Source organism: Macaca fascicularis, chromosome 1 (assembly GCF_037993035.2).
Source record: "Macaca fascicularis isolate 582-1 chromosome 1, T2T-MFA8v1.1".
Taxonomy (NCBI): Eukaryota; Metazoa; Chordata; class Mammalia; order Primates; family Cercopithecidae; genus Macaca; species Macaca fascicularis.
Genome location: NC_088375.1, coordinates 228,296,246 through 228,318,726, shown reverse-complemented (window position 1 = coordinate 228,318,726; position 22,481 = coordinate 228,296,246). Strand labels below are relative to the sequence as shown.

The window sequence follows — 22,481 nt, the reverse complement described above, 5'->3', positions numbered from 1 at the left end:
GGGGAACAGAGTGAGACTGTGTCAAAATAAAATAAAATAAAATAAAATAATAAATAAATAAATAAAGTCCCTTTAGCTCTTAAGGCCTAGGGACCCCTTAGCAAGGTACCTGTTACTTTGCTGCTTAGGAGAGCCTAGTTGCCAGCACCAAGAAGATGGACTTGAATCCGACTGACAGCCAGAGAAGAGGCCCGGGGGACTACGGTCCTCTCCTACCCTGCAGCTCTCCTGGGGCTGCCTCTCTAGCCCCCCTGCCTTCGGGGACTCCTGCCGGCGTCCCCTACCTACCTGCTCAACCGGCAGCAGCAGTAACGCACGGCCCGGGCCCACTGGCCGCACCGGCGGGATAAGGAGAGGCCGGCGGCAACTCGAGGCGGATTCGAATTCGGATTCGGGTTCGGAGGCCGGGGTCGGGCTAGGGATCGGGCTGGGGGTCGCGGTCTTGGGTCTCCCGGCCGCCGCCGCGCGCGACACCTGACGGGCTCCCTCCCTCCAGTCCACGCCGGCCGCCTGGGCTTGCAGTAATCGCCGCCGTAGGCGCCGCCGACCGCACCAGCGCAGGGTCCCGAGCCGGCGGCGGGGCCGGCGGCTGAGGATGAGCTGGGGCCGGGCCTTGCGGGCCCGCAGCCAAGTGGAACGGCAGGAACCCCGCTTTAGCAGCAACCCCGAGTCCGCCATGCTGGGTACTGGGCCCCTACCGCGCGATAATCTCGCGAGATCCCGTCGCTCCTCCCCTCTGCCCGCCCAGCTGCCGAAAGGAGCGGCCTCGGAGCCGCCAGCGTCCTCTGCCGACAACCTCCGGAAGCACACTAGGAGGCCCCTGCCGGCCTGGTCGAGGGGCTCCACCGAGGACTCCATTTACATTATGCAAATTCCCTACCCGAGCCGGTTGGAGAGGGAAAGTCAGAAACCTCGCGACCAGTCATGGGCCGCCTCTCCGGAAATCCACCGGGTTTTTTTTTTTTTTTCTCCTGCAGAAAAAGCTTTAGGATTGGCAGTTTAAACAAAACATGTCTATTTGCATACCTTAGGTTTGCATGCATTTGTCTCGAAGTGAGCAACCCTGGGTAACGAGGCGAAAGTATATGACGATTTGCTCAGAATCTTATTGTCAGAAAACTGGAGTCTGGGGTAAGGGGTTGTCGACTCAAAGCTGTGTCTCATTTAGGAAACTGAGGCACAGGTAAAAAGTTCTAAAACCTCACAATACTGGGAGAAGTTGTGTTCCAGCCTCCCACCTTGCCCCAAAATGCCAGGGCTCCCTTTCTAAGCCAGGTGAAGTCACAGAGCGTGGACAGAACCCACAACCGTCCAGAGGAAGGGTCACTGGGTGCCACCTGGTTTGCATCTGTGCCTTTGTCCTGCCCAGTTCCTGAGTTGGACCGCAGGCCCGGAATGTCAAGGCAAACAGTCCTGCTTCAGCCACTGGGCTCCAAGTCCCACCCCTTTCGGGGGCATGAAGTTAGGAAGCATCCGGCAGCTGCCTTCTATTTAAGCAACTGGCCTCCTTAGAGGCTACTCCTTGGCCATGCCGGGCGCGGGCGTCTGGCCAGCATGCTGCTCTGCACAGCTTGCCTGGTTGGCCTGCAGCTTCTCATTTCCTGCTGCTGGGCCTTTGCCTGCCATAGCACTGAGCCTTCTCCTGACTTCACCCTCCCCGGGGATTACCTCCTGGCAGGCCTGTTCCCTCTCCATTCTGGCTGTCTGCAGGTGAGGCACAGACCCGAAGTGACCCTGTGTGACAGGTGAGTGAGGGGTCAGCAGAGCCACACTTAGTGGGACCCCTGGCTATAGGACCCCTCTGCCTGCCATCCTCAGCCAGGACCTTGCCTCTGCCTTTGCCACCTGAACTGTCTCTAGGCCTTGTCCATCAATCCGCTTGCCACCTGAGTGCTGGCTAGACCTTCCTAGACACTTCAGCCAGCTTCCAATTATTTCGCCCTTGCTGTTAGAATGTGTTGTAACTCCACTGAAATTGGTTCTTGACTTTGTACTGTACCTAGATGGCCAGGCCTAAGCAAGGGTGTCCTTTTCCCTCTTCTATCTTCTCTCCACTCCTACCCATGTTCAAAGCTCCCTAGAGTCCCAGATGACAAGTATGGTTCTCCATAGGGTGGCAAGGTAAGACACATCCCATTAGATGCTTTAGGAGCTTAGGTTGGTGCCATCGTAAAGTCAACAATCTAGGTAGAGGGGAACTACTGCTTTTATTTATTTATATTTTATTTATTTTTTATTTTTTTGAGATGGAGTCTCGCTCTGTCATCCAGGCTGGAGTGCAGTGGCACAATCTTGACTCACTGGAACCTCCTCCTCCTGGGCTCAAGTGATTCTCATGCCTTAGCATCGGGAGTAGCTGGAATTATAGGTGTGTGCCACCACATCTGGCTACATTTTTATATTTTTCGTAGAGACAGGGGTTTCACCACATTGGTCAGGCTAGTCTCGAACTCCCAACCTCAGGTAATCTGCCTACCTCGGCCTCCCAAAGCACTGGGATTATGAGTGTGAGCCACCACGCCCAGCCTGCTTTTCTTTTCTTTCCTTTTTTTTTTGTTTGAGACCGAGTCTTGCTCTGTTGCCCAGGCTGGAGTGCAGTGGCACTATCTCGGCTCACGGCAAGCTCCGCCTCCCGGGTTCACGCCATTCTCCTGCCTCAGCCTCCCAAGTAGCTGGGACTACAGGCGCCCACCACCTCGCCCGGCTAGTTTTTTGTATTTTTTAGTAGAGACGGGGTTTCACCGTGTTAGCCAGGATGGTCTCGATCTCCTGACCTCATGATCCGCCCACCTCGGCCTCCCAAAGTGCTGGGATTACAGGCATAAGCCACTGAGCCCAGCCCCATTTTTTGTACTTTTCATCAAGACAGGGTTTCAGCCAGGCATGGTAGCTCACGCCTGTAATCCTAGCACTTTGGAAGGCTGAGGAGGGCGGATCACCAAGTTAAGAGATCGAGACCATCCTGGCTAACATGGTGAAACCCCGTCTCTACTGAAAACACAAAAAATTAGACGGGTGTGGTGGTGGGCGCCTGTAGTCCCAGCTACTCGGGAGGCTGAGGCAGGAGAATGGCGTGAACCCAGGAGGCAGAGCTTGCAGTGAGCCTAGATCGTGCCACTGCACTCCAGCCTGGGCAACAGAGCAAGACTCCATCTCAAAATAAATAAATAAATAAATACATAAAGACAGAGTTTCACTATGTTGGCCAGGCTGGTCTCGAACTCCTGGCCTCAAGTGATCCACCCACCTTGGCCTCCCAAAGTGCTGGGATTACAGTCGTGATCCGCTGTGCCCAGCCAGAAGGTATTTTTTAGATTTAGTAAACATTTACATCAATAGAATTGAGCTGGGCACGGCGGCTCACGCCTGTAATCCAAGCAACTTTGGGGGGCTGAGGCAGGTGGATTGCCTGAGCTCAGGTGTTCGAGACCAGCCTGGGCAACATAGTGAAACCTTGTCTCTACTAAAATACAAAAAAATTAGCTGGGAGTGGTGGCATGCGCCTGTAATCCCAGTTACTTGGGAGGCTGAGGAAGGATAATTGCTTGAACCTGGGAGGTGGAGGTTGCAGTGAGCAGAGATCACACCATTGCACTGGTCAACGTGTGAAACCCCGTCTCTAGTAAAAATACGAAAATTAGATGGATGTGTGGGTGCACACCTGCAATCCCAGCTACTCTGGAGGCTGAAGCAGGAGAATTGCTTGAACTGGGATTGGGGGCGTGGAGGTTGCAGTGAGCCGAGATCGTGCCATTACACTCCAGCCTGGGCAACAAGGCAACAAGAGTGAAATTCCATGTCAAAAAAAAAAAAGAGGGAGAAAGAGAGAAAAAAAAAAGCCAGGTGCGGTGGTTCAGTGTAATCCCAGCACTTTGGGAGGCCAAGGTGGGCAGATCACCTGAGGTCAGGAGTTCGAGACAGCCTGACCAACATGGAGAAATCCCCTCTCTATTAAATATACAAAATTAGCCGGGCATGGTGGCATATACCTGTAATCCCGGCTACTCGGGAGACTGAGGCCGGAGAATCACTTGAACCCGGGAGGCAGAGGTTGCAGTGAGGCGAGATTGTGCCATTGCACCACAGCCTGGGCAACAAGAGCAAAACTCCATCTTGTAAAGTTAGCCGAGAGAAAGAACGAGTAGACCCAAAGTCAGGCAAGCAAGTTTATTAACCTGCTGGGCTGCCCCACAGCAATCCGAGGAAGCAGCAGCCCGGGCTTACAGACTAGAGGGTATAAGTATATTTTAGGGAGGGCGCAGGGGCGCCTAGGGGCTGTTTCTGGGTAAAACCACTTCCTGGTTGATGGGCAGATGTTGGGGGAAAAAACAACAGCTGGGGAACATCTGCCTTGGCGGAGGACCTGTAGGCGGTGAGAAAAAGAGGGGACAGAGAAAAACGGGATGGGGAAAACATCCGCCTTGGCGGAGGGCCTTTGCTGGGTTGGGTCCCTAACATTCCAGCCTTTAATAGGTAATAGAGAAGGGGTGGCGTTGCCTTCTGACTGCTTCTAGCTGAAGAGGGGCGATGTTTATGGAGAAAGGCTGTGGGGTTGGTACAGTTGTTCTTGAAGCCGCTGGTATTCTTGAAGTAGCATCATGTCTTGTACTGACCCATCGAGAGCGAGCGAGGGCTGTTAGCACGTTGTCACCTCTCACCATGGGCGAAGGCTCTAATACGGTCCCGTAAAAACTGGGTAAGGAGATGTAGGAGGCACGGGCCAAATGCTAAAAGGAGAAAAAGGGTTATGGCAGGACCCAGGAGGGGCATTAGCCAGGGTGCCTAGGGGTTACGAAACCTCTGGGGCCAGGAGTCTGAAGGGCGCTGCCTGATTTCAGAAGCCCTTTCATTTAACCGTCAGGCTGCATCTCGTACTAGTCCTGACTGGTTAGTATAGAAACAGCACTTGTCTCCTAAGAAGATGCACAGTCCACTTTTTTCGGCAGTGAGGAGATCTAAACCTCAACGGTTTTGAAGTGACACTGCTGCTAAAGAGTCTATTCAGGGCTAGGCATGGTGGTTCACGCCTGTAATCCCAGCACTTTGAGAGGCCGAGGTGGGCGGATCACAAGGTCAGGAGATCGAGACCATCCTGGCTAACACGGTGAAGCCCCGTCTCTACGAAAAATACAAAAAATTAGCTGGGCATGGTGGCAGGTGCCTGTGGTCCCAGCTACTTGGGAGGCTGAGGCAGGAGAATGGCCTGAATCTGGGAGGCGGAGCTTGCAGGGAGCCCAGGTGGCGCCATTGCACTCCAGCCTGGGCAACAGAGCGAGACTCTGTCTCAAAAAAAAAAAAAAAAAAGTCTATTTGGGACTGGAGAATAAGGATAGATTCAGCTATGTCTTGTAGGCTGTCCAAGCGATCTTTTGAGAAAGCATGATAGTAGGACAGAGAGGTGGACAAGTGTTGGGGTGATAAGGCCCAACACCAGGCCGTGGGGGCTACGAAGTCCAGCGGAGTCAAAGGAATAAGAAAAGACGAGAGAAAGTGGGACCAGGGGACCAACTCTAGTATGGAGGCTGCGAAGGACCTGAGCTCTGGGAGCCCACGCTATTTATTGGTGATCAAACAAAGAAACAGGTGGCGAGGATGTGGGGGTTGAAAGGAAGCACTGTATCAAGTGCATGAGCTGCAGCTGTGAGGGTGTAGCATTTTCTTTGAAACATATGGCTACTTGAGATAATGGGAGTGCTAGAAGCAAGGAGCCAGCAAGTCTAGAAACATTCCAAAGGCCACGAGGGTTTTTTTCTTTTCTTTGTTTTTTTGAGACAGAGTCTTGCTCCCTTGCGCAGGCTAGACTGTAATGGTGCAATCTTGGCTCACTGCAAGCTCCGCCTCCCAGGTTCACGCCATTCTCCTGCCTCAGCTTCCCGAGTAGCTGGGACTACAGGCGCCCGCCACCACTCTCGGCTAATTTTTTGTGTTTTTAGTAGAGATGGAGTTTCTCCATGTTAGCCAGTATGGTCTCAATCTTCTGACCTAGTGATCCGCCCTCCTCGGCCTCCCAAAGTGCTGGGATTACAGACGTGAGCCACGGCACCCGGCCAGGCCATGAGGGGTTTTAGACCCTGGACCCTGGACATGTTCCAAGACTCTTTTACATTATGTCAGACATGCAAGCCTGCCTCAGCTTCTCTCCCATCACTCAGCTTTTCTCCCAACAGACAAGCCTGCTATCCTTGTTCCTGTTGCAGTAGTAATTCCTAGTCCTATAAGCAGGCGTATTAGCTGTATAGCTCTGCGTTGACGGACTCGAGCTTTAATAGGGATTGGTAAACTCTGATTTCCAGGGGCAATGTCAATTTTGGGGTTTAAGAAGACTAGGGTGCAGGTGCCAGTCCAATTGGTAGGGAGGCAGACATAGGTTGAGGTTCCACACAAGAAAGATATACCTTGGCTGGGCAGAAAGAACTGGTTATGTATACTGAAAAAGCATGTGAGTTTATTGTTTTCATTCTCCCACATGCCTAGAGTGCTTGCTAAGGCGGCTCCAGTGAGTGGCAGAAAAGGTGTTGCAGGGATAATTGGAGTGGCTCCTCGTGTTTTATTCTCCCATTGGAGAAAGAATTGTTTTGTGTCTACCAGGAGCCATTCGAAAGAGTAATTGAAAGAGGGTATAAAGAGGCATTTGGCCGGGAGGGGAGCCATGCTGCAAGAGGTCCATGGGTGAATGGCCATACAGCCTGTATGTCTGCCATTACAAAATCTTGACTGTTTAGTAAAGAGCTGGTGGTGACTTTTGGGGGTCCTGAAAAGTGGACGAGTTGTTTAAATTCGGCCGTTTTGGTGACCTTAAAATTTTGGTGGGCCGGGCGCGGTGGCTCAAGCCTGTAATCCCAGCACTTTGGGAGGCCGAGACGGGCGGATCACAAGGTCAGGAGATCCAGACCATCCTGGCTAACACAGTGAAACCCCGTCTCTACTGAAAAATACAAAAAACTAGCCGGGCGAGGTGGCGGGCGCCTGTAGTCCCAGCTATTGGGGAGGCTGAGGCAGGAGAATGGCATAAACCCGGGAGGCGGAGCTTGCAGTGAGCTGAGATCCGGCCACTGCACTCCAGCCTGGGCGACAGAGCGAGACTCCATCTCAAAAAAAAAAAAAAAAAATATTTTGGTGGTCGTTTGGGGCTTGAAGCTGTAAGGTATGGTTACATTGATGGGACAGTAGGTGACCTAAAGGCAGACCTGAGGGCAGGTTACATTGGATACACACAGGGGCTTAGAAAGTCAGACCGGTGTCAGTGGTCGCAGGGCCGCGAATGGGCTTGTCATTACTTGTATATTGGGTAAGGCTGGAGATATAGGAGCGTAAAAGTTGTACTATGCGCCCTGTCAGAGTGTTTTTTGTCATATCTATGACAGAAAATTTAGCCAATGACTGCATGTCTAAAAGTTGTAAAGGGCTTTTCCCTTCATAACGGGGGTGATAGGTTAACTTAGTAAGAACCCAGTCTTTTGAGGGAACAGGGGTGGCAACATAGGTGGTGGTTAATAGGGAGATACAAAGCCAGCAGTCTTTTGCTAGGATGGGGTTGGACTGGTTTAGTAGGGAGGGAGTTAAGCTAAGGGTCTTGTAGAGGTAGCTGGGTAGTATTGGAAGGGGAGGTGTGGCTATGTGGGGCAGCCAATGGATTAGGAGAGTTAGATAGGCAAAGAGTAAGTAGGAAAGTAAATAAGTGCATTTCATCTGGGGAAAAGTCATATAGGGTGCCTTGAAAGAGGAGGTCATCTATCCACTCTAAAAGAGAGTCCAGAGTGGGAGTTTGGAGCTGAAACCAGGAGATGTCTTGGTGGAGAGGATGAAGAGGGTGAAGTGGCAAGGTAGGCAGGAACAGGGCATTTGAGAGAAATCAGGAATGTACTTGCGATTGTCAGGAGGAGAAAGAGCAGTCTGGGTATTGTTTAAGTGTCTCCTTTATGGACAGGCATGAGGCAGAGTTTAGTTGGGCCAAGGAGGGTACTGGAGAATTGGCGGAAGGCAATAGGTGGGTCAGCTGTAGGCGGATCAGTTGTAGGAGCCCTTTTTAATCTAGAAAGTTGGTACCAAGAAGCATGTCCTGAGAGTTTGGCTGCAGTGGGGATTGTGAGGATGATGTGGAAAGGGGCTTCCCACTTAGACCTGGGGCTGGTCGGGTTAAGAGTTTTTAAGAAGACATGCTTTCCTGGAAGGAGAGTCTGGTTGGTGGAGCCTTCATGGGGTTTTGGGAGGGCCTGGTCAGCTTGTTCACGGAGGAGATGGTGGATGAGAGAGAGTGTTGGGAGGTATTCTCCTAGCTGAGAGTTAGAAGGGGGCCTGTTTTGTAAGAGGAAAGGGTGTCCATACATTAACTCAAATGGACTGAGGAAAGAGGGTGCTTTTGGGCTGGCTCTGATGTGTACTAGGGCTATGGGCAGAAGGGAGGTCCAGCATTTTGGACTTCAAGAGTGAGTTTGGTTAACTGAGTTTTTTTTTTTTTTTTTTTTTTTTGAGACGGAGTCTTGCTCTGTCGCCTGGGCTGGAGTGCAGTGGCCGAATCTCTCAGCTCACTGCAAGCTCCGCCTCCCGGGTTTAGGCCATTCTCCTGCCTCAGCCTCCCGACTAGCTGGGACTACAGGCGCCCGCCACCTCGCCCGGCTAGTTTTTTGTATTTTTTAGTAGAGACGGGGTTTCACCGTGTTAGCCAGGATGGTCTCGATCTCCTGACCTCGTGATCCGCCCGTCTCGGCCTCCCAAAGTGCTGGGATTACAGGCTTGAGCCACCACGCCCGGCCTGGTTAACTGAGTTTTAAGGACGCCATTTGCCCTTTCAACTTTTCCTGATGACTGGGGTTGATATGGGATATGGAGGCGCCACTGGACACTGAGGGACTGAGAAACCTGTTGGCTGATTTGGGAGATGAAGCTAGGAGTTGGACTCCTAATTATGTTACTGTTGGGGTGGAGAGTTGTACTTTGGAGGGGGAGACCCTATACGCTTTGTTAGCAAGAAAGTTTAGAAGGGTAATAGTGTGAGTCTGAGAGTCTTCTGGGGAGGGACTACAGAGGAGGAGGTCATCCACATATTGAAGAAGACGGCTGGGGGAAAGGTCTAAGGAGGTAAGGTCTTGGGCTAGGGCTTGCCCAAAGAAATGAGGACTATCCCTGAAGCCTTGGGGAAGGACAGTCCATGTGAGTTGCTGTGATTGGAGGGTGTCAGGGTCAGCCCAGGTGAAGGCAAAGAGGTTTTGGGAATCAGGATGTAGAGGAATGGTAAAGAAGGCATCTTTTAGGTCAATAGCAGTGTAGTGGGTGGTATTGGAGGGGATGAGAGAGAGAAGCGTATACAGCTTAGGGACTACAGGGTGAATATGGAGGATGGCCTGATTAATGGCTCGGAAGTCTTGAATGAGTTGGTATGAACCGTCTGAGTTTTTAACAGGGAGGATGGGGATGTTACATGGAGAGTGTGTTGGCTGAAGAATACCATGTGAGCAGAGCTTGTTTACGATGGGCTGTAGACCCTTTTGGTGGGTTAGAGAAACGGGGTATTGGGGGATATTGGAGAATTTGGAGGGGTCTTTTAGCTGGATTTTGATGGGGTCATAGTGAGCAGTTAGGGAAGGGGTGGTAGTATCCTACAGTATTGAGTTCATAAGAGAGGAAGGAAGTGGGTGCCGGGGAGAGGGGTCAGGGACTGGACTGGAGGAGAGGAGTAGGAGGGACTCAGGTCCTCCTACTTTCTTGTTGGGGGAGACAAGAAAAGGTGATACAAGCCTTGAATTTGGCAAAAAGTCTCAGCCTAGAATGGGGATGGGGCAATGAGGCATGATACGGAAAGACTGTGAGAAAATGGTATTGAATAGGGAATAAGTAAGAGGTCTGGTGGCACTTGGATGCTAGATGAGTCTGTCAACCCCCAAAACTGAGATTGAGAAGGGAGAATTTGTACTGAGAATTCAGGCAAGGCTGAGTAGGTGGCCCTGGTATTGATTAAAAAGGAGATTGGTGGCCGGGCGCAGTGGCTCAAGCCTGTAATCCCAGCACTTTGGGGGGCTGAGACGGGCGGATCACAAGGTCAGGAGATCGAGACCATCCTGGCTAACACGGTGAAACCCTGTCTCTACTAAAAAATACAAAAAACTAGCTGGGCAAGATGGCGGGCGCCTGTAGTCCCAGCTACTCGGGAGGCTGAGGCAGGAGAATGGCATAAACCCGGGAGGCAGAGCTTGCAATGAGCTGAGATCCAGCCACTGCACTCCAGCCTGGGTGACAGAGCGAGAGTCCGTCTCAAAAAATAAATAAATAAATAAAGGAGATTGGCTTGCCTGCTACTAGCATAGTTACCCTGGGCTCTGATGCATTGATGGCAGTTGGGGCTGGGGGCCCTGCGACTTGTCCGTTCTCAGAAGCTAGGTCAAGGAGTTGTGGGAGTGTAAGCGATTCTTCACTTTTTGTCTCGCTGAAGGGGAGGTGGTTCTGAGGTGCAGGCTTTTCTGTCCATCTGTTGAGATGACGGTCAGACTTCTAGTGGCCTGTCTGCTGGCAGACTGGGCAAGGGCTCTTCAGCACTTGTGGGTTAGGACATGCCGGCGCCCAGTGGCCATCTTTGCCACACTTAAAGCAGCGCCTGGGAGGATTACTGCTATCAGGTCTTTTGTGCCCTTGGGTACTATGGCTACGTTGACAGATAGCCACAGCTAGAAGCTGGTATTTAGCGTGATCTCTCTCTTTAGGCTCTATCTAATTTACTTTGCTCATCCCTGTTATTGAAGACTTTGAAAGCCAGGTTAAGGAGGTCTTGTGAGGTTTGAGGGCCATCTTCAGCCTTTTTAAGTTTGCGCCAGGTGTCGGGGCAGATTGGGAGATAAAACAGGTATTAAGAACAACAGTTCTTTCTCGGGAGGAAGGGTCGATGCAAGTATATTTTTGGAGAGCCTCTGTAAGGCGGGAAAGGAATTGGGCAGGATTTTCATCTGCCTTTTGGGAAATGTCTTAAGGTTTTCAAAATTTACAGCCTTATGGGCAGCTTTGTTAAGGCCTGCAATGAGGCAGGTAATCATATGGTTACGGGATGCCCGGCCAGGGTCTGTGGGTTGGTACTCCCAGGAAGGCTCTTCCTGGGGAACAGCAGTGACTCCTATGGGCTTAGTAGGATCTTGCCGATGAAGATTGGTGGCGTGTGCCTGGGCTGCGAGACACAATCTTTCCTTCTTTTCTGGAAGGAGGGTGGAAGAGAGGATGATGTAGAGATCATGCCAAGTGAGTTCATAAGATGGGGTAAGATATTTAAATTATTTGTTATAAGTTTTGGAATTGGAGCAGAGGGACCCAAGATGTTTTCCAATTTGGGAGAGGTCAGAGAGGGAGAAAGGGACGTGGACACGGACAATCTCCTCAGCTCCTGCCACTTCCCGGAGGGAACGTGAGGGGGCTGGTTAAGGGGCATGTTGGGACTGAGAACGGGTAAGGGGTAGAGACGGTGAGGATTCGGAGTCAGAGGCAGGGTGGTTGGAGAGAGGGGGAGAAGGGGGCAGAATAGGAACGGTGACATAAGGTGGGGGATTCGGGTGGTTTAATGGAGGACCATGATGGTGGCGAGGAGGGGGAAATTGGCGGGGTTAAAAGAAGAGGAGTCATTGACTGGGGCTGTAGGAAGAGTGGCAGAGGGCAAGTTGGGTTTGGAGCAGGCGAGGAGGATTTGGAAAGTAGAACAGGACTGGCAGAGAGAAGGGTGGCTACAGAGAGTGAAGAAAGCCTGAACATAAGGAATCCCGGACCATTTCCCATTGCGGTGGCAAAAGTTGTCTAAGTCTTTAAGTACGCTGAAATTGAAAGTGCCGTTTTCGGGCCATTGGGAGCTATTGTCTAATCTGTATTGAGGCCAGGCAGTATTAGAGTAGAAAAGCAGCTTCTTAGGATGGACCTTTGAATGGAGCCTGAGGACGTTGAGGTTGCACAGAAGATACCCAAGAGGGGCGGTCTTAGGAAGCGTAGAATGAGAAACTCCTATGGTGAATGGAGGGGGGTGGGTAGGGGAAGAAGAGACTGCCGGTCAACAAGGATGGCAGGAGAGGGTGTCCCCTGTCCTGGAAGCCCTGTCCAGAATAGAGGAGGTAGCCACTGAGTCAGGCATCCCTGAAATGGAGAAGCCAGAGGCCTGGAGGCCAGAGGAAGCCCTTGGTTGCCAACAATGGGAGAGTCCGAGAAATCCTCCAGGTCTTCGGCAGGTTCGGGAAGGGGAGGGTGGCCAGGAGAGAGGTGGGATGAGGGGGAAAGGCTCTAGCACACAGCCCGCGAGGAGGGAGGGAAGGAGAGAGTGAGAGAGAGAGAGAGAGAGAGACAGAAAGTCCTCTGGGGACTCCCGGCCAGAGCCTACCCATTCCTGGGTTTCGGCACCAAAATATAAGGTTAGCCGAGAGAAAGAACGAGTAGACCCAAAGTCAGGCAAGCAAGTTTATTAACCTGCTGGGCTGCTCCACAGCAATCAGAGGAGGCAGCAGCCCAGGCTTAAAGACTAGGGGGTATAAGTATATTTTAGGGAGGGAGTGGGAGCTGTTTCTGGGTAAAGCCACATCCTGGTTGATGGGCAGATGTTAGGAGAAAAAAACAACAGCTGGGGAACATCCGCCTTGGCAGAGGGCCTGCAGGTGGTGAGAAAAGCAGGAGATGAAGAAAAACAAACAGGTGGGGGGAGGGAACATCTGCCTTGGCAGAGGGCCTTTGCTGGGTTGGGTCCCTAACACATCTCAAAAAAAAAAAAAAAAAAAAAAAAAAAAGCCTGAAGTTTCTGTATAAGGAGGGACTTGAGGGAATTCTGCCTCCATAGCATCTTAGGACTGAGGAGCATAGTAACATCAATTCTTTACAGAATGTCCAGCCTGCTGGTCTGTCCTGCAAAATTTGAACTTGCCAGCCCTCACAATGTGACCCAATTCCTTAAACTAAATTTCTCACTCACTCTCTCTCTCTGGAGAACACTGACTAATGTAGCAGGTTTCTCTGCTCCAGGACCTCAGGACCTTTTTGATGCTAATATGCTTCTCCATCAGGGCCAGCTTGTTCCTCCTGCTGAGCTTCAGAGCCCTTGTTGAAGTTGTGGTTTGGGGAACTGGACCGATGACCTCAAAGGTTCCCTTCTACCCCCAAGCCTCAGAGTCTAGGAGGCCAGAGGGTTTCAGCAGGGCCTTGTCCTTCTTAGCTCTCTCTGCTTGGCTTTCTCCACAGGACTGGTAGCTTCAATGAGCATGGCTACCACCTCTTCCAGGCTATGCGGCTTGGGGTTGAGGAGATAAACAACTCCACGACACTGCTGCCCAACGTCACCCTGGGGTACCAGCTGTATGATGTGTGCTCTGACTCTGCCAATGTGTACGCCACGCTGAGCGTGCTCTCCCTACCAGGGCCACGCCACATAGAGCTCCAAGGAGACCTTCTCTGCTATTCTCCTAAGGTGTTGGCGGTGATTGGGCCTGACACCACCAACCGTGCTGCCACCACAGCCGCTCTGCTGAGCCCTTTCCTGATGCCCCTGGTAAGCTGGAGCCTCAGACCTTTGCCCATCTCCCTTCAGGCAAGTCTGGGCTGGGGCATGTGGGCAAGAGCTGCTGTCCCCTCAAGGTTGCCTGCCCCCGGATCTCTTGGGTGGTCACTGCTCTTTAGTCACAAGTCAGGGGTCCCTGCCCAGCATGGTTCTGGCCCCAGCCTTCCAGATCCCTGCCTCCACTCTCATGGGAAAACCCATTCTCCTTGGGAACTGCTGCCACTCAGCTGCACCCCTACTGCCCTCCACTCCCCTCCTCCCTCCAGAGGTTCCATTGCCTTTGTTAGGAATGGACACCCTGGACGGGCACTGTGGCTCATGCCTGTAATCCCTTGGGGAGGCTGGGCAGATCTCTTGAGGCCAGGAGTTTGAGACCAGCCTGGCCAATATGGCGAAACCCCATCTCTACTAAAAATACAAAAGTTAACCGAGAGTGGTGGTGTGTGCCTGTAATCCCAGCTACTCGGGAGGCTGAGGCAGGAGAATTGCTGGAACCTGGGAGGTGGAGGTTGCAGTGAGCCAAGATTGTGCCACTGCACTCAAGCCTAGGTGACAGAGTGATGCCTTGTCCCCCCACCACCACCCCCCAAAAAGGACACCCTTTGCTTCCCACCCCATAGACTGCTCCACATCATCCCAGTCTCTCCTGACTGCCTTTCCTTCTTCCTTCCTGGCTCAGAGGTGCTGACATCCCTCACCTTGCTGAGATCAGTCCTGTCCCTGTGCTTATTCTTGCCCTGTACCTTGGACCACAGCCCCTCCTTGGCTTATGGATTCTTCCCCATGGGTTCCTGCCTGGCCTGTGGTTGCCGTCATCCCTCTCCCTCCTCTAGGCTCTCTACACTGAGCACTGACTCTCTGCCCCTTCCCATGGAAGCTTCCTGCTGGCTTCTCCCTCCCCTCATTGCCTCTCAGCCCCTGAGGGCTGCCCCCGCCACTCTTGCTTTTGCTGTGAGCTGGGGCACCTTCTAGGTCTCCAAATCCTACTTTGCAGTCCTTCTTTATCTTAGGTGACTTCTTTTTTTTTTTTTTTTTTGAGACGGAGTCTGGCTCTGTCGTCCAGGCTGGAGTGCAGTGGCCGGATCTCAGCTCACTGCAAGCTCCGCCTCCCGGGTTCACGCCATTCTCCTGCCTCAGCCTCCCGAGTAGCTGGGACTACAGGCGCCCGCCACCTCGCCCGGCTAGTTTTTTTTGTATTTTTTAGTAGAGACGGGGTTTCACCGTGTTAGCCAGGATGGTCTCGATCTCTTGACCTCGTGATCTGCCAGTCTCGGCCTCCCAAAGTGCTGGGATTACAGGCTTGAGCCACCGCGCCCGGCTCTTTTTTTTTTTTGTTTTTTTTGAGACGGAGTCTCACTCTGTCGCCCAGGCTACAGTACAGTGGCATGATCTCGGCTCACTGCAAGCTCCGCTTCCAGGGTTCACGCCATTTTCCTGCCTCGGCCTCCTGAGTAGCTGGGACTACAGGTGCCTGCCACCACACCTGGCTAATTTTTGTAATTTTAGTAGAGACAGGGTTTCACCATGTTAGCCAGGATGGTCTTGATCTCCTGACCTCGTGCCAACCTCAGCCTCCCAAAGTGCTGGGATTACAGGTGTGAGCTACGGGCACCCGGCCTATCTTAGGTGAATTCTTTGTGATTTTTTTTTTTTTGAGACAGTCTCACTCTGATGCCCAGGCTGGAGTGCAGTGGCACAATGTTGGCTCACTGTCTCCCAGGCTCAAGCGATCCTCCCACTTCATACTCCCAAGTAGCTGGGCCCACAGGCATGTGCCACCATGCCTGGCTAATTTTTGTATTTTTTGTAGAGATGGAGGTCTCACTATGTTGCCTAGACTGGCCTGGAACTCCTGGGCTCAAGCAATCCACCTGCCTTGGCCTCCCAAAGTGATGAGATTACAGGCATGAGCCACCATGCCCTTTGTGACATTTTAGACCAGTCCTCCTGAGAGTCTTTCCTTGGAATTTATGCCCCCCCAGCCCCCTACCCGTGCCTGGCTTTCACTTGCAGCCCTTCTCTCCTCTTGTCCCACTTCCTCTGAAGAGGCAGGTGATTCCCCGGAGCAAGTTTCACCCTCCTCTCCTCTCCTTTTCCAGTTCCCAGGCAGGCTGTGGGCTTGTGGCTTAACTTCCCATTCTCAGTCCCCTCCCCTCTGATCTGAGCCCCTGATGCTGGCCCAACCTCACCATATCATGGACCCAGCAGAGCGCAGATTGACCTTACCTCCCTACACAACAAAAGCCTCTTTTCTTCCTGTATTGGCCCCAACCCTCTGGTGGAGGGTAGTGATGGAGCAGCCATCACCCGAGTCCTGCCCACTGCCGCTCCTCGTTGCCCTGCTCCCCATCTTTCGTCCTCTCTGGCCTCCTTTTCCACTGCCACAGCCACAGCTGGAATTCAGACCAGCATTATTTCTCAACTAGATTCTTCCATCAGTGTCCTAAGGCTTCCCCCTGGTTCTAGTCTTGAATCTTTTCTAACTCATTCCTCACTGAAGTCAGAGATATGCTCATAAAATGCAAGTCCTGGCCGCTGTGGCTCACGCCTGTAATCCCAGCACTTTGGAAGGCTGAGATGGGCAGCTCATGAGGTCAGGAGTTGGAAACCAGCCTGGCCAACGTGGTGAAACTAAAAATGCAAAAATTAGCTGGTGGTGGTGGCAGGCACCTGTAATCCCAGCTACTCAGGAGGCTGAGGCAGGAGAATTTCTTGAACCCAGGAGGTAGGTGTTGCACTGAGCCGAGATCGTGCCACCGCACTCCAGCCTGGGCGATAGAGCAAGACTCTGTCTCAGAAAAAAAAAGAAAAAATGCAAGTCCGAACATAGCACTTCTCTGCGGATGTCCTTACGGCCTCCCTGTAGCTTATAGCAGTGGCCCCCAACCTTTTTGGCATCAGGGACTGGTTTTGTGGAAGACAATTTTTCTATGGACAGGTGTGTGAGGGGTTGGTTTCAGGATGATTCAAGTGCATTACATTTATTGTGCACTTATTTATATTATTACATTGTTTTATTTATATAAATAAATATATAAATTATATATATATATATATATATTTTTTTTTTTTTTTTGAGACGGAGTCTCGCTCTGTTGCCCAGGCTGGAGTGCAGTGGCGTGATCTCGGCTCACTGCAACCTCCACCTCCTGGGTTCAAGCAATTCTCCTGCCTCAGCCTCCGAAGTAGCTGGGACTACAGGCACTTGCCACCATGCCCGGCTAATTTGTGTATTTTTTAGCAGAGACGGGGTTTTGCCATATGGCCAGGCTGGTCTCAAACTCCTGACCTCGTGATCCGCCCACCTCGGCCTCCCAACGATGTTGGGATTACAGGCGTGAGCCACTGCACCTGGCCATCGTGTATTAATATAATAAAATAATTCTACAACTCCCCATCATGTAGAATCAGTGGGAGCCCTGAGCTTGTTTTCCTGCAACTAGATGGTCCCATCTGGGGGTGACGGGAGACAGTGACAGGTCATCAGACATTAGATTCTCATAAGTAGCGCGCAACCCAGATCCCTCACATGCGCAGTTCACAGTAGAGTTCACGCTCCTACAAGAATCTGATGCTGCTGCTGATCTGACAGGAAGGGAGCAGCTGTAAATACAGATGAAGCTTTGCTTACTCACAAGCTGCTCACCTCCTCCTGTGAGGCACGGTTCCTAACAGGCCACTGACCTAACTTCTACCCTGACCTACACATGCTTCTCTTCTTCCTTGCAAACTGCCTCCAGCGGAAGTCCCTGAAGGTCCCCAAACACACCAGACTATTTCACTCCTATGCAAGTTTTGTCTCCTTTGCTTGGAATGCATCCCCTCCCCTCTTGTTCCCAGGCAGATTCCCACTCCTCCCCCACAACCCGCCCTGGTGGAGCCTTCGCAGGTGATTTGTCAGTGTCACAGGGTGAATGGTGCTCTCCTGGTCTCCCCTGCTCCCTGCATCCCCACACCCAGCACAGGCCCAGGCATTGGGGGGCCTTCAGTGGAGACTTATGCCACTGAACTGGCTGAATGGCACCTCCCACAGATCAGCTATGGGGCCAGCAGCGAGACGCTCAGCGTGAAGCGGCAGTATCCCTCTTTCCTGCGCACCATCCCCAACGACAAGTACCAGGTGGAGACCATGGTGCTGCTGCTGCAGAGGTTCGGGTGGACCTGGATCTCTCTGGTTGGCAGCAGTGGCGACTATGGGCAGCTAGGGGTGCAGGCACTGGAGAAGCAGGCCACTGATCAGGGGATCTGCATTGCTTTCAAGGACATCGTGCCCTTCTCTGCCCAGGTAGGCGATCAGAGGATGCAGCGCCTGATGCGCCACCTGGCCCAGGCCACGGCCACCGTTGTGGTCGTTTTTTCCAACCGGCTGTTGGCCAGGGTGTTTTTCGAGTCCGTGGTGCTAGCCAACCTGACTGGCAAGGTGTGGGTCGCCTCAGAGGCCTGGGTCCTCTCCAGGCACATCACTGGGGTGCCCGGGATCCAGCGCATTGGGACGGTGCTGGGCGTGGCCATCCAGAAGAGGACTGTCCCTGGCCTGAAGGCATTTGAAGAAGCCTATGCCCGGGCAGACAAGGGAGCCCCTAGGCCTTGCCACAAGAGCTCCTGCTGCAGCAGCAATCAGGTCTGCAGAGAATGTGAAGCTTTCACGGCACACACGATGCCCAAGCTCAAAGGCTTCTCCATGAGTTCTGCCTACAACGCGTACCGGGCTGTGTATGCAGTGGCCCATGGCCTCCACCAGCTCCTGGGCTGTGCCTCTGGAGTTTGTTCCAGGGGCCGAGTCTACCCCTGGCAGGTAAGAGAGCCCACCCCAGCACCTTCTGTTGGAGAGAACAGCCAATCCTGAGACAAGCAGAGTGGGCACTCTCTGGTCACCCTAAATGCCAAGGGTGATAAATGCGACTAACTTATGGACTGTTTTTTTTTTTGAGACAGAATCTGGCTCTGTTGCCCAGGCTGCAGTGCAGTGATGCGATCTCAGCTCACTGAAACTTCCACCTTCTGGGTTCAAGTGATTCTCCTGCCTCGGCCTCCTGAGTAGCTGGGATTACAAGCACCCACCATCACGCCTAGCTAATTTTTCTGTTTTTTTTTTGAGACGGAGTCTCGCTCTGTTGCCCAGGCTGGAATGCAGTGGCGTGATCTCGGCTCACTGCAAGCTCTGCCTCCCAGGTTCACACCATTCTCCTGCCTCAGCCTCCCAAGTAGCTGGGACTACAGGCGCCTGCCATGACGCCTGGCTAATGTTTTTGTGTTTTTAGTAGAGACAGGGTTTCACCATGATAGCTAGGATGGTCTCGATCTCCTGACCTCGTGATCTGCCTGTCTCTGCCTCCCAAAGTGCTGGGATTACAGGCGTGAACCACTGTGCCCGGCCTAATTTTTGTATTTTTAGTAGAGATGGGGTTTCACCACGTTGGCCAAGCTGGTCTCGAACTCCTGGCATCAAGTGATCCTCCCGCTTCAGCCTCCCAAAATGCTGGGATTACAGGCGTGAGCTCTCTTCTCTTAGACAGATCTTTCTCTCTGATCCTTACCTTCTCTCACCCACTGTGTCTTGGAAGTGTCAAGTGACAAGGTCCAGAGCTAAAACTGTCTGTAAAGGAGCCTTTGTTAGAGGCCTCCTCTCAGGAGGTTGGTGGGGAGGGTTGAAGGGCTTCCTAAGAAGGAAGGGACTATACCTTCCCGATGGGCTGAAACCACCAGGATGGAAACCCAGGAAGCCCCCAGGCCCTTGCTTCTGGGACCATGTAGGTCTGTGCTGTCTATGGTGGCTTTGTGATATGTGTTTCTTTCAGCTTTTGGAGCAGATCCACAAGGTGAATTTCCTTCTACACAAGGACACTGTAATGTTTAATGACAATGGAGACCCCCTCAGTAGCTATAACATAATTGCCTGGGACTGGAGTGGGCCGAAGTGGACCTTCACAGTCCTCGGTTCCTCCACATGGTCTCCAGTTCAGCTAGACATAAATGAGACCAAAATCCAGTGGCATGGAAAGGACAACCAGGTAATGGGGATGTGGTCATTCACCAGGTAACTGCCTTATGGGCAGCCTAGAGTCTGGGTGTGATGCTGACACAAGTGTACAGGGAGCAGGAGGGGGACCCCAGGGGTCCAGCTGCCACCACTCTACCCATCCTGGCCAGGGAAGCAGGGAAGACATTCCATAGGCGAGTGTGCAGAAGCCCTGGGGTGGAAGTTCACATGACCAGGGGCCCTGCCCTGGGAGTGAGCCGTGAGGGCAGATGCACAGAGATTCTGTTTTCTGTTCCACATGTGAGCTGTCCTTTGACTTGGGCTCCTATGTGTGGCCCCTCTGGCTTCTTACAGGTGCCTAAGTCTGTGTGTTCCAGTGACTGTCTTGAAGGGCACCAGCGAGTGGTTACAGGTTTCCATCCCTGTTGCTTTGAGTGTGTGCCCTGTGGGGCTGGGACCTTCCTTAACAAGAGTGGTGAGTGGGCAATGGAGCAGGCGAGCTACCCAGCACTCCCGGGGGCTGCACGGTGGAGGGAGGCCTCCCTTGGTCCCCATGTGCACATGCCCTGCCTCTGAACCAGGGCCCAGTCACTTGGCTGCCAGTTAGCTTCAGGTTGGAGGACTCCTGCTACCAGACAGAATTCTGATAAAGAGAATCAGCCACTGGGTGCAGTGGCTCATGCCTGTAACCCCAGCACTTTGGGAGGCCAAGGCGGGCGGATGACCTGAGGATCAGGAGTTTGAGACCCGCCTGAGCAACATGGTGAAACCCCATCTCTACTAAAAATACAAAAAAAATTAGCTGGGCGTTGTGGCGCATGCCTGTAATCCGAGCTATTCGGGAAGATGAGGCAGGAGAATCTCTCGAACCCGGGAGGCAGAGGTTGTGGTGAGCTAAGATTGCACCATTGCACTCCAGCCTGGGCAACAAAAGCAAAACTCCATCTGAAAAAAAAAAAAAAAAAAGAAAAAGAAAAAGAAAGAATCAGCCAACTGAAATCCTTAGACTGAGGTGTGTCCTCTATTAGACAGCTGTCATCACAACTCCTACAAATGCAATCGTATCCTGAATTCAACCTCTTTCTCTAAATGAATGTAGCTATTGTTCCCTTTGTGCCCTCTTGTCCTACTGTCCCTTCTGTTGCCCATGCCAAAGACAGCTAGCTCCTTGAACAGCTTGGCCTGAATACAGATACTAGCATGTCTGCAACAGAGAAAAAAAACAGCATTCCCCATCCAGCAATGCAAGATCAAGAACAGAGAGCAAATTAAATAGCTAAGGACTCATGTCCTTCGTTGGTGTCCAGGGGCCACATTCTTTCCTTTCACCATCTCTGTAGGGACAGGAATACTTCCCTTCTGTCCTCAGAGGGTCAGGACTCAGAGAAACCACAGAGCAGCAGCTAAGGAAAATGGTTCATGGAAATGCTGGAGAGAGAGAGGGGTTAAAATGCCCTCCCTTGGGAGCAGGCTGCTCCCATTGGATCGTAGCCTCTCTGTTATGTGGGCAGAGCTACCAGGGTAAGGTCCTCCCTAGGGTTTGCAAAACCCTCATGGGATCATGAGCCATATAGAACTGACCTGTGGGTCTCCAGTGTGTAATTAACACAGGCATTTTGAGGAAATGCTTGGCCTCAGGCCCCACTCCCGGCTACCCCCATCCCACCATGCCTAGCACAGTCTAGCTGCCTGGGTACAATTCTCCCAGTATCTTGCAGGCCCCTATTTCCTATTCCTACTCTGCTCATCTGGCTCTCAGGAACCTTCTTGGCCTTCCCTTTCAGACCTCTACAGATGCCAGCCTTGTGGGAAAGAAGAGTGGGCACCTGAGGGAAGCCAGACCTGCTTCCCACGCACTGTGGTGTTTTTGGCTTGTCAAGAGCACACCTCTTGGGTGCTGCTGGCAGCTAACACACTGCTGCTGCTGTTGCTGCTTGGGACTGCTGGCCTGTTTGCCTGGCACCTAGACACCCCTGTGGTGAGGTCAGCAGGGGGCCGCCTGTGCTTTCTTATGCTGGGCTCCCTGGCAGCAGGTAGCGGCAGCCTCTATGGCTTCTTTGGGGAGCCCACGAGGCCTGCATGCTTGCTGCGCCAGGCCCTCTTTGCCCTTGGTTTCACCATCTTCCTGTCCTGCCTGACAGTTCGCTCCTTCCAACTAATCATCATCTTCAAGTTTTCCGCCAAGGCACCTACCTTCTACCGCGTCTGGGTCCAAAACCATGGTGCTGGCCTGTTTGTGATGATCAGCTCAGCGGCTCAGCTGCTTATCTGTCTAACTTGGCTGGTGGTGTGGACTCCACTGCCCACTAGGGAATACCAGCGCTTCCCCCATCTGGTGATGCTTGAGTGCACAGAGGCCAACTCCCTGGGCTTCATACTGGCCTTTCTCTACAATGGCCTTCTCTCCATCAGTGCCTTTGCCTGCAGCTACCTGGGCAAGGACTTGCCAGAGAACTACAACGAGGCCAAATGTGTCACCTTCAGCCTGCTCTTCAACTTCATGTCCTGGATCGCCTTCTTCACCACGGCTAGTGTCTACGACGGCAAGTATCTGCCCGCGGTCAACATGCTGGCTGGGCTGAGCAGCCTGAGCAGCGGCTTCGGCGGGTATTTTCTGCCCAAGTGCTACGTGATCCTCTGCCGCCCAGACCTCAACAGCACAGAGCACTTCCAGGCCTCCATTCAGGACTACACGAGGCACCGCGGCTCCACCTGACCAGTGGGGTCAGCAGGCATAGCTGGTAGCTTTCTCTGTCCTGAGGGTCGAAGGTCAAGCAGGCCAGGGCTGTTTGGGAGGCCTTTGGGCACCTCAGTCTGGGGTTGGGACGTGTAAGCGCCCGGGAGAGCCCAGACCAGGCTCCGGGCTGCCAATAAAGAAGTGAAATGCGTATCTGGTCTCCTGTCGGGGAAGAGGGTGAGGTGCCGCGGATTCAAGTCTGAACCCAGAACCTGGAAAAGGCTTGGTGCCCAGCTTGACGTTGCTAGGCAACCCCGGAGGCG

General features: G+C 52.6%; 2 protein-coding genes and 1 long non-coding RNA gene across 8 annotated transcripts in view; 1 reads left to right on the top strand and 2 right to left on the bottom strand.

Moving 5' to 3' along the window:
- The window catches only part of NOL9 (nucleolar protein 9), a 31,018-nt gene extending 30,330 nt beyond the window's left edge, over positions 1 to 688 (bottom strand). For all 6 annotated transcript variants that reach the window (XR_012426798.1, XM_005544908.5, XM_074021813.1 and 3 more), the window contains exon 1: positions 289 to 688. Coding sequence is in view for 2 of the 6 variants with exons in the window: in XM_005544908.5 (XP_005544965.3) it covers positions 289 to 678 (390 nt within the window). In the remaining 4 variants the exon portion in view is untranslated. The remainder of the gene's footprint in view (positions 1 to 288) is intronic.
- Positions 689 to 1,517: 829 nt separating this feature from the next.
- On the top strand, positions 1,518 to 22,369 carry TAS1R1 (taste 1 receptor member 1). The gene is made up of 6 exons (XM_015443300.4): positions 1,518 to 1,745; positions 13,186 to 13,492; positions 17,535 to 18,296; positions 19,300 to 19,512; positions 19,836 to 19,956; positions 21,266 to 22,369. Exons 1-6 carry the CDS (start codon positions 1,555 to 1,557, stop codon positions 22,195 to 22,197), a joined length of 2,526 nt encoding a protein of 841 aa, XP_015298786.3. The 5' UTR covers positions 1,518 to 1,554; the 3' UTR covers positions 22,198 to 22,369.
- On the bottom strand, positions 4,156 to 22,439 carry LOC123570460 (uncharacterized). The gene is made up of 2 exons (XR_006694638.3): positions 21,675 to 22,439; positions 4,156 to 4,727 (listed from the first exon to the last, which is right to left on the bottom strand). It is a non-coding gene; the product is annotated as an uncharacterized lncRNA (long non-coding RNA).
- Between the last annotated feature and the right edge of the window lie 42 nt (positions 22,440 to 22,481).

Coding starts and splice junctions, on each gene's coding strand:
- TAS1R1 (XM_015443300.4), top strand. CDS start 1,555: ATGCTGCTCTGCACAGCTTGCCTGGTTGGCCTGCAGCTTCTCATTTCC. Junction 13,493..17,534: donor GCCCTTTCCTGATGCCCCTG/GTAAGCTGGAGC, acceptor CACCTCCCACAG/ATCAGCTATGGGGCCAGCAG. Junction 19,957..21,265: donor GACCTTCCTTAACAAGAGTG/GTGAGTGGGCAA, acceptor CTTCCCTTTCAG/ACCTCTACAGATGCCAGCCT.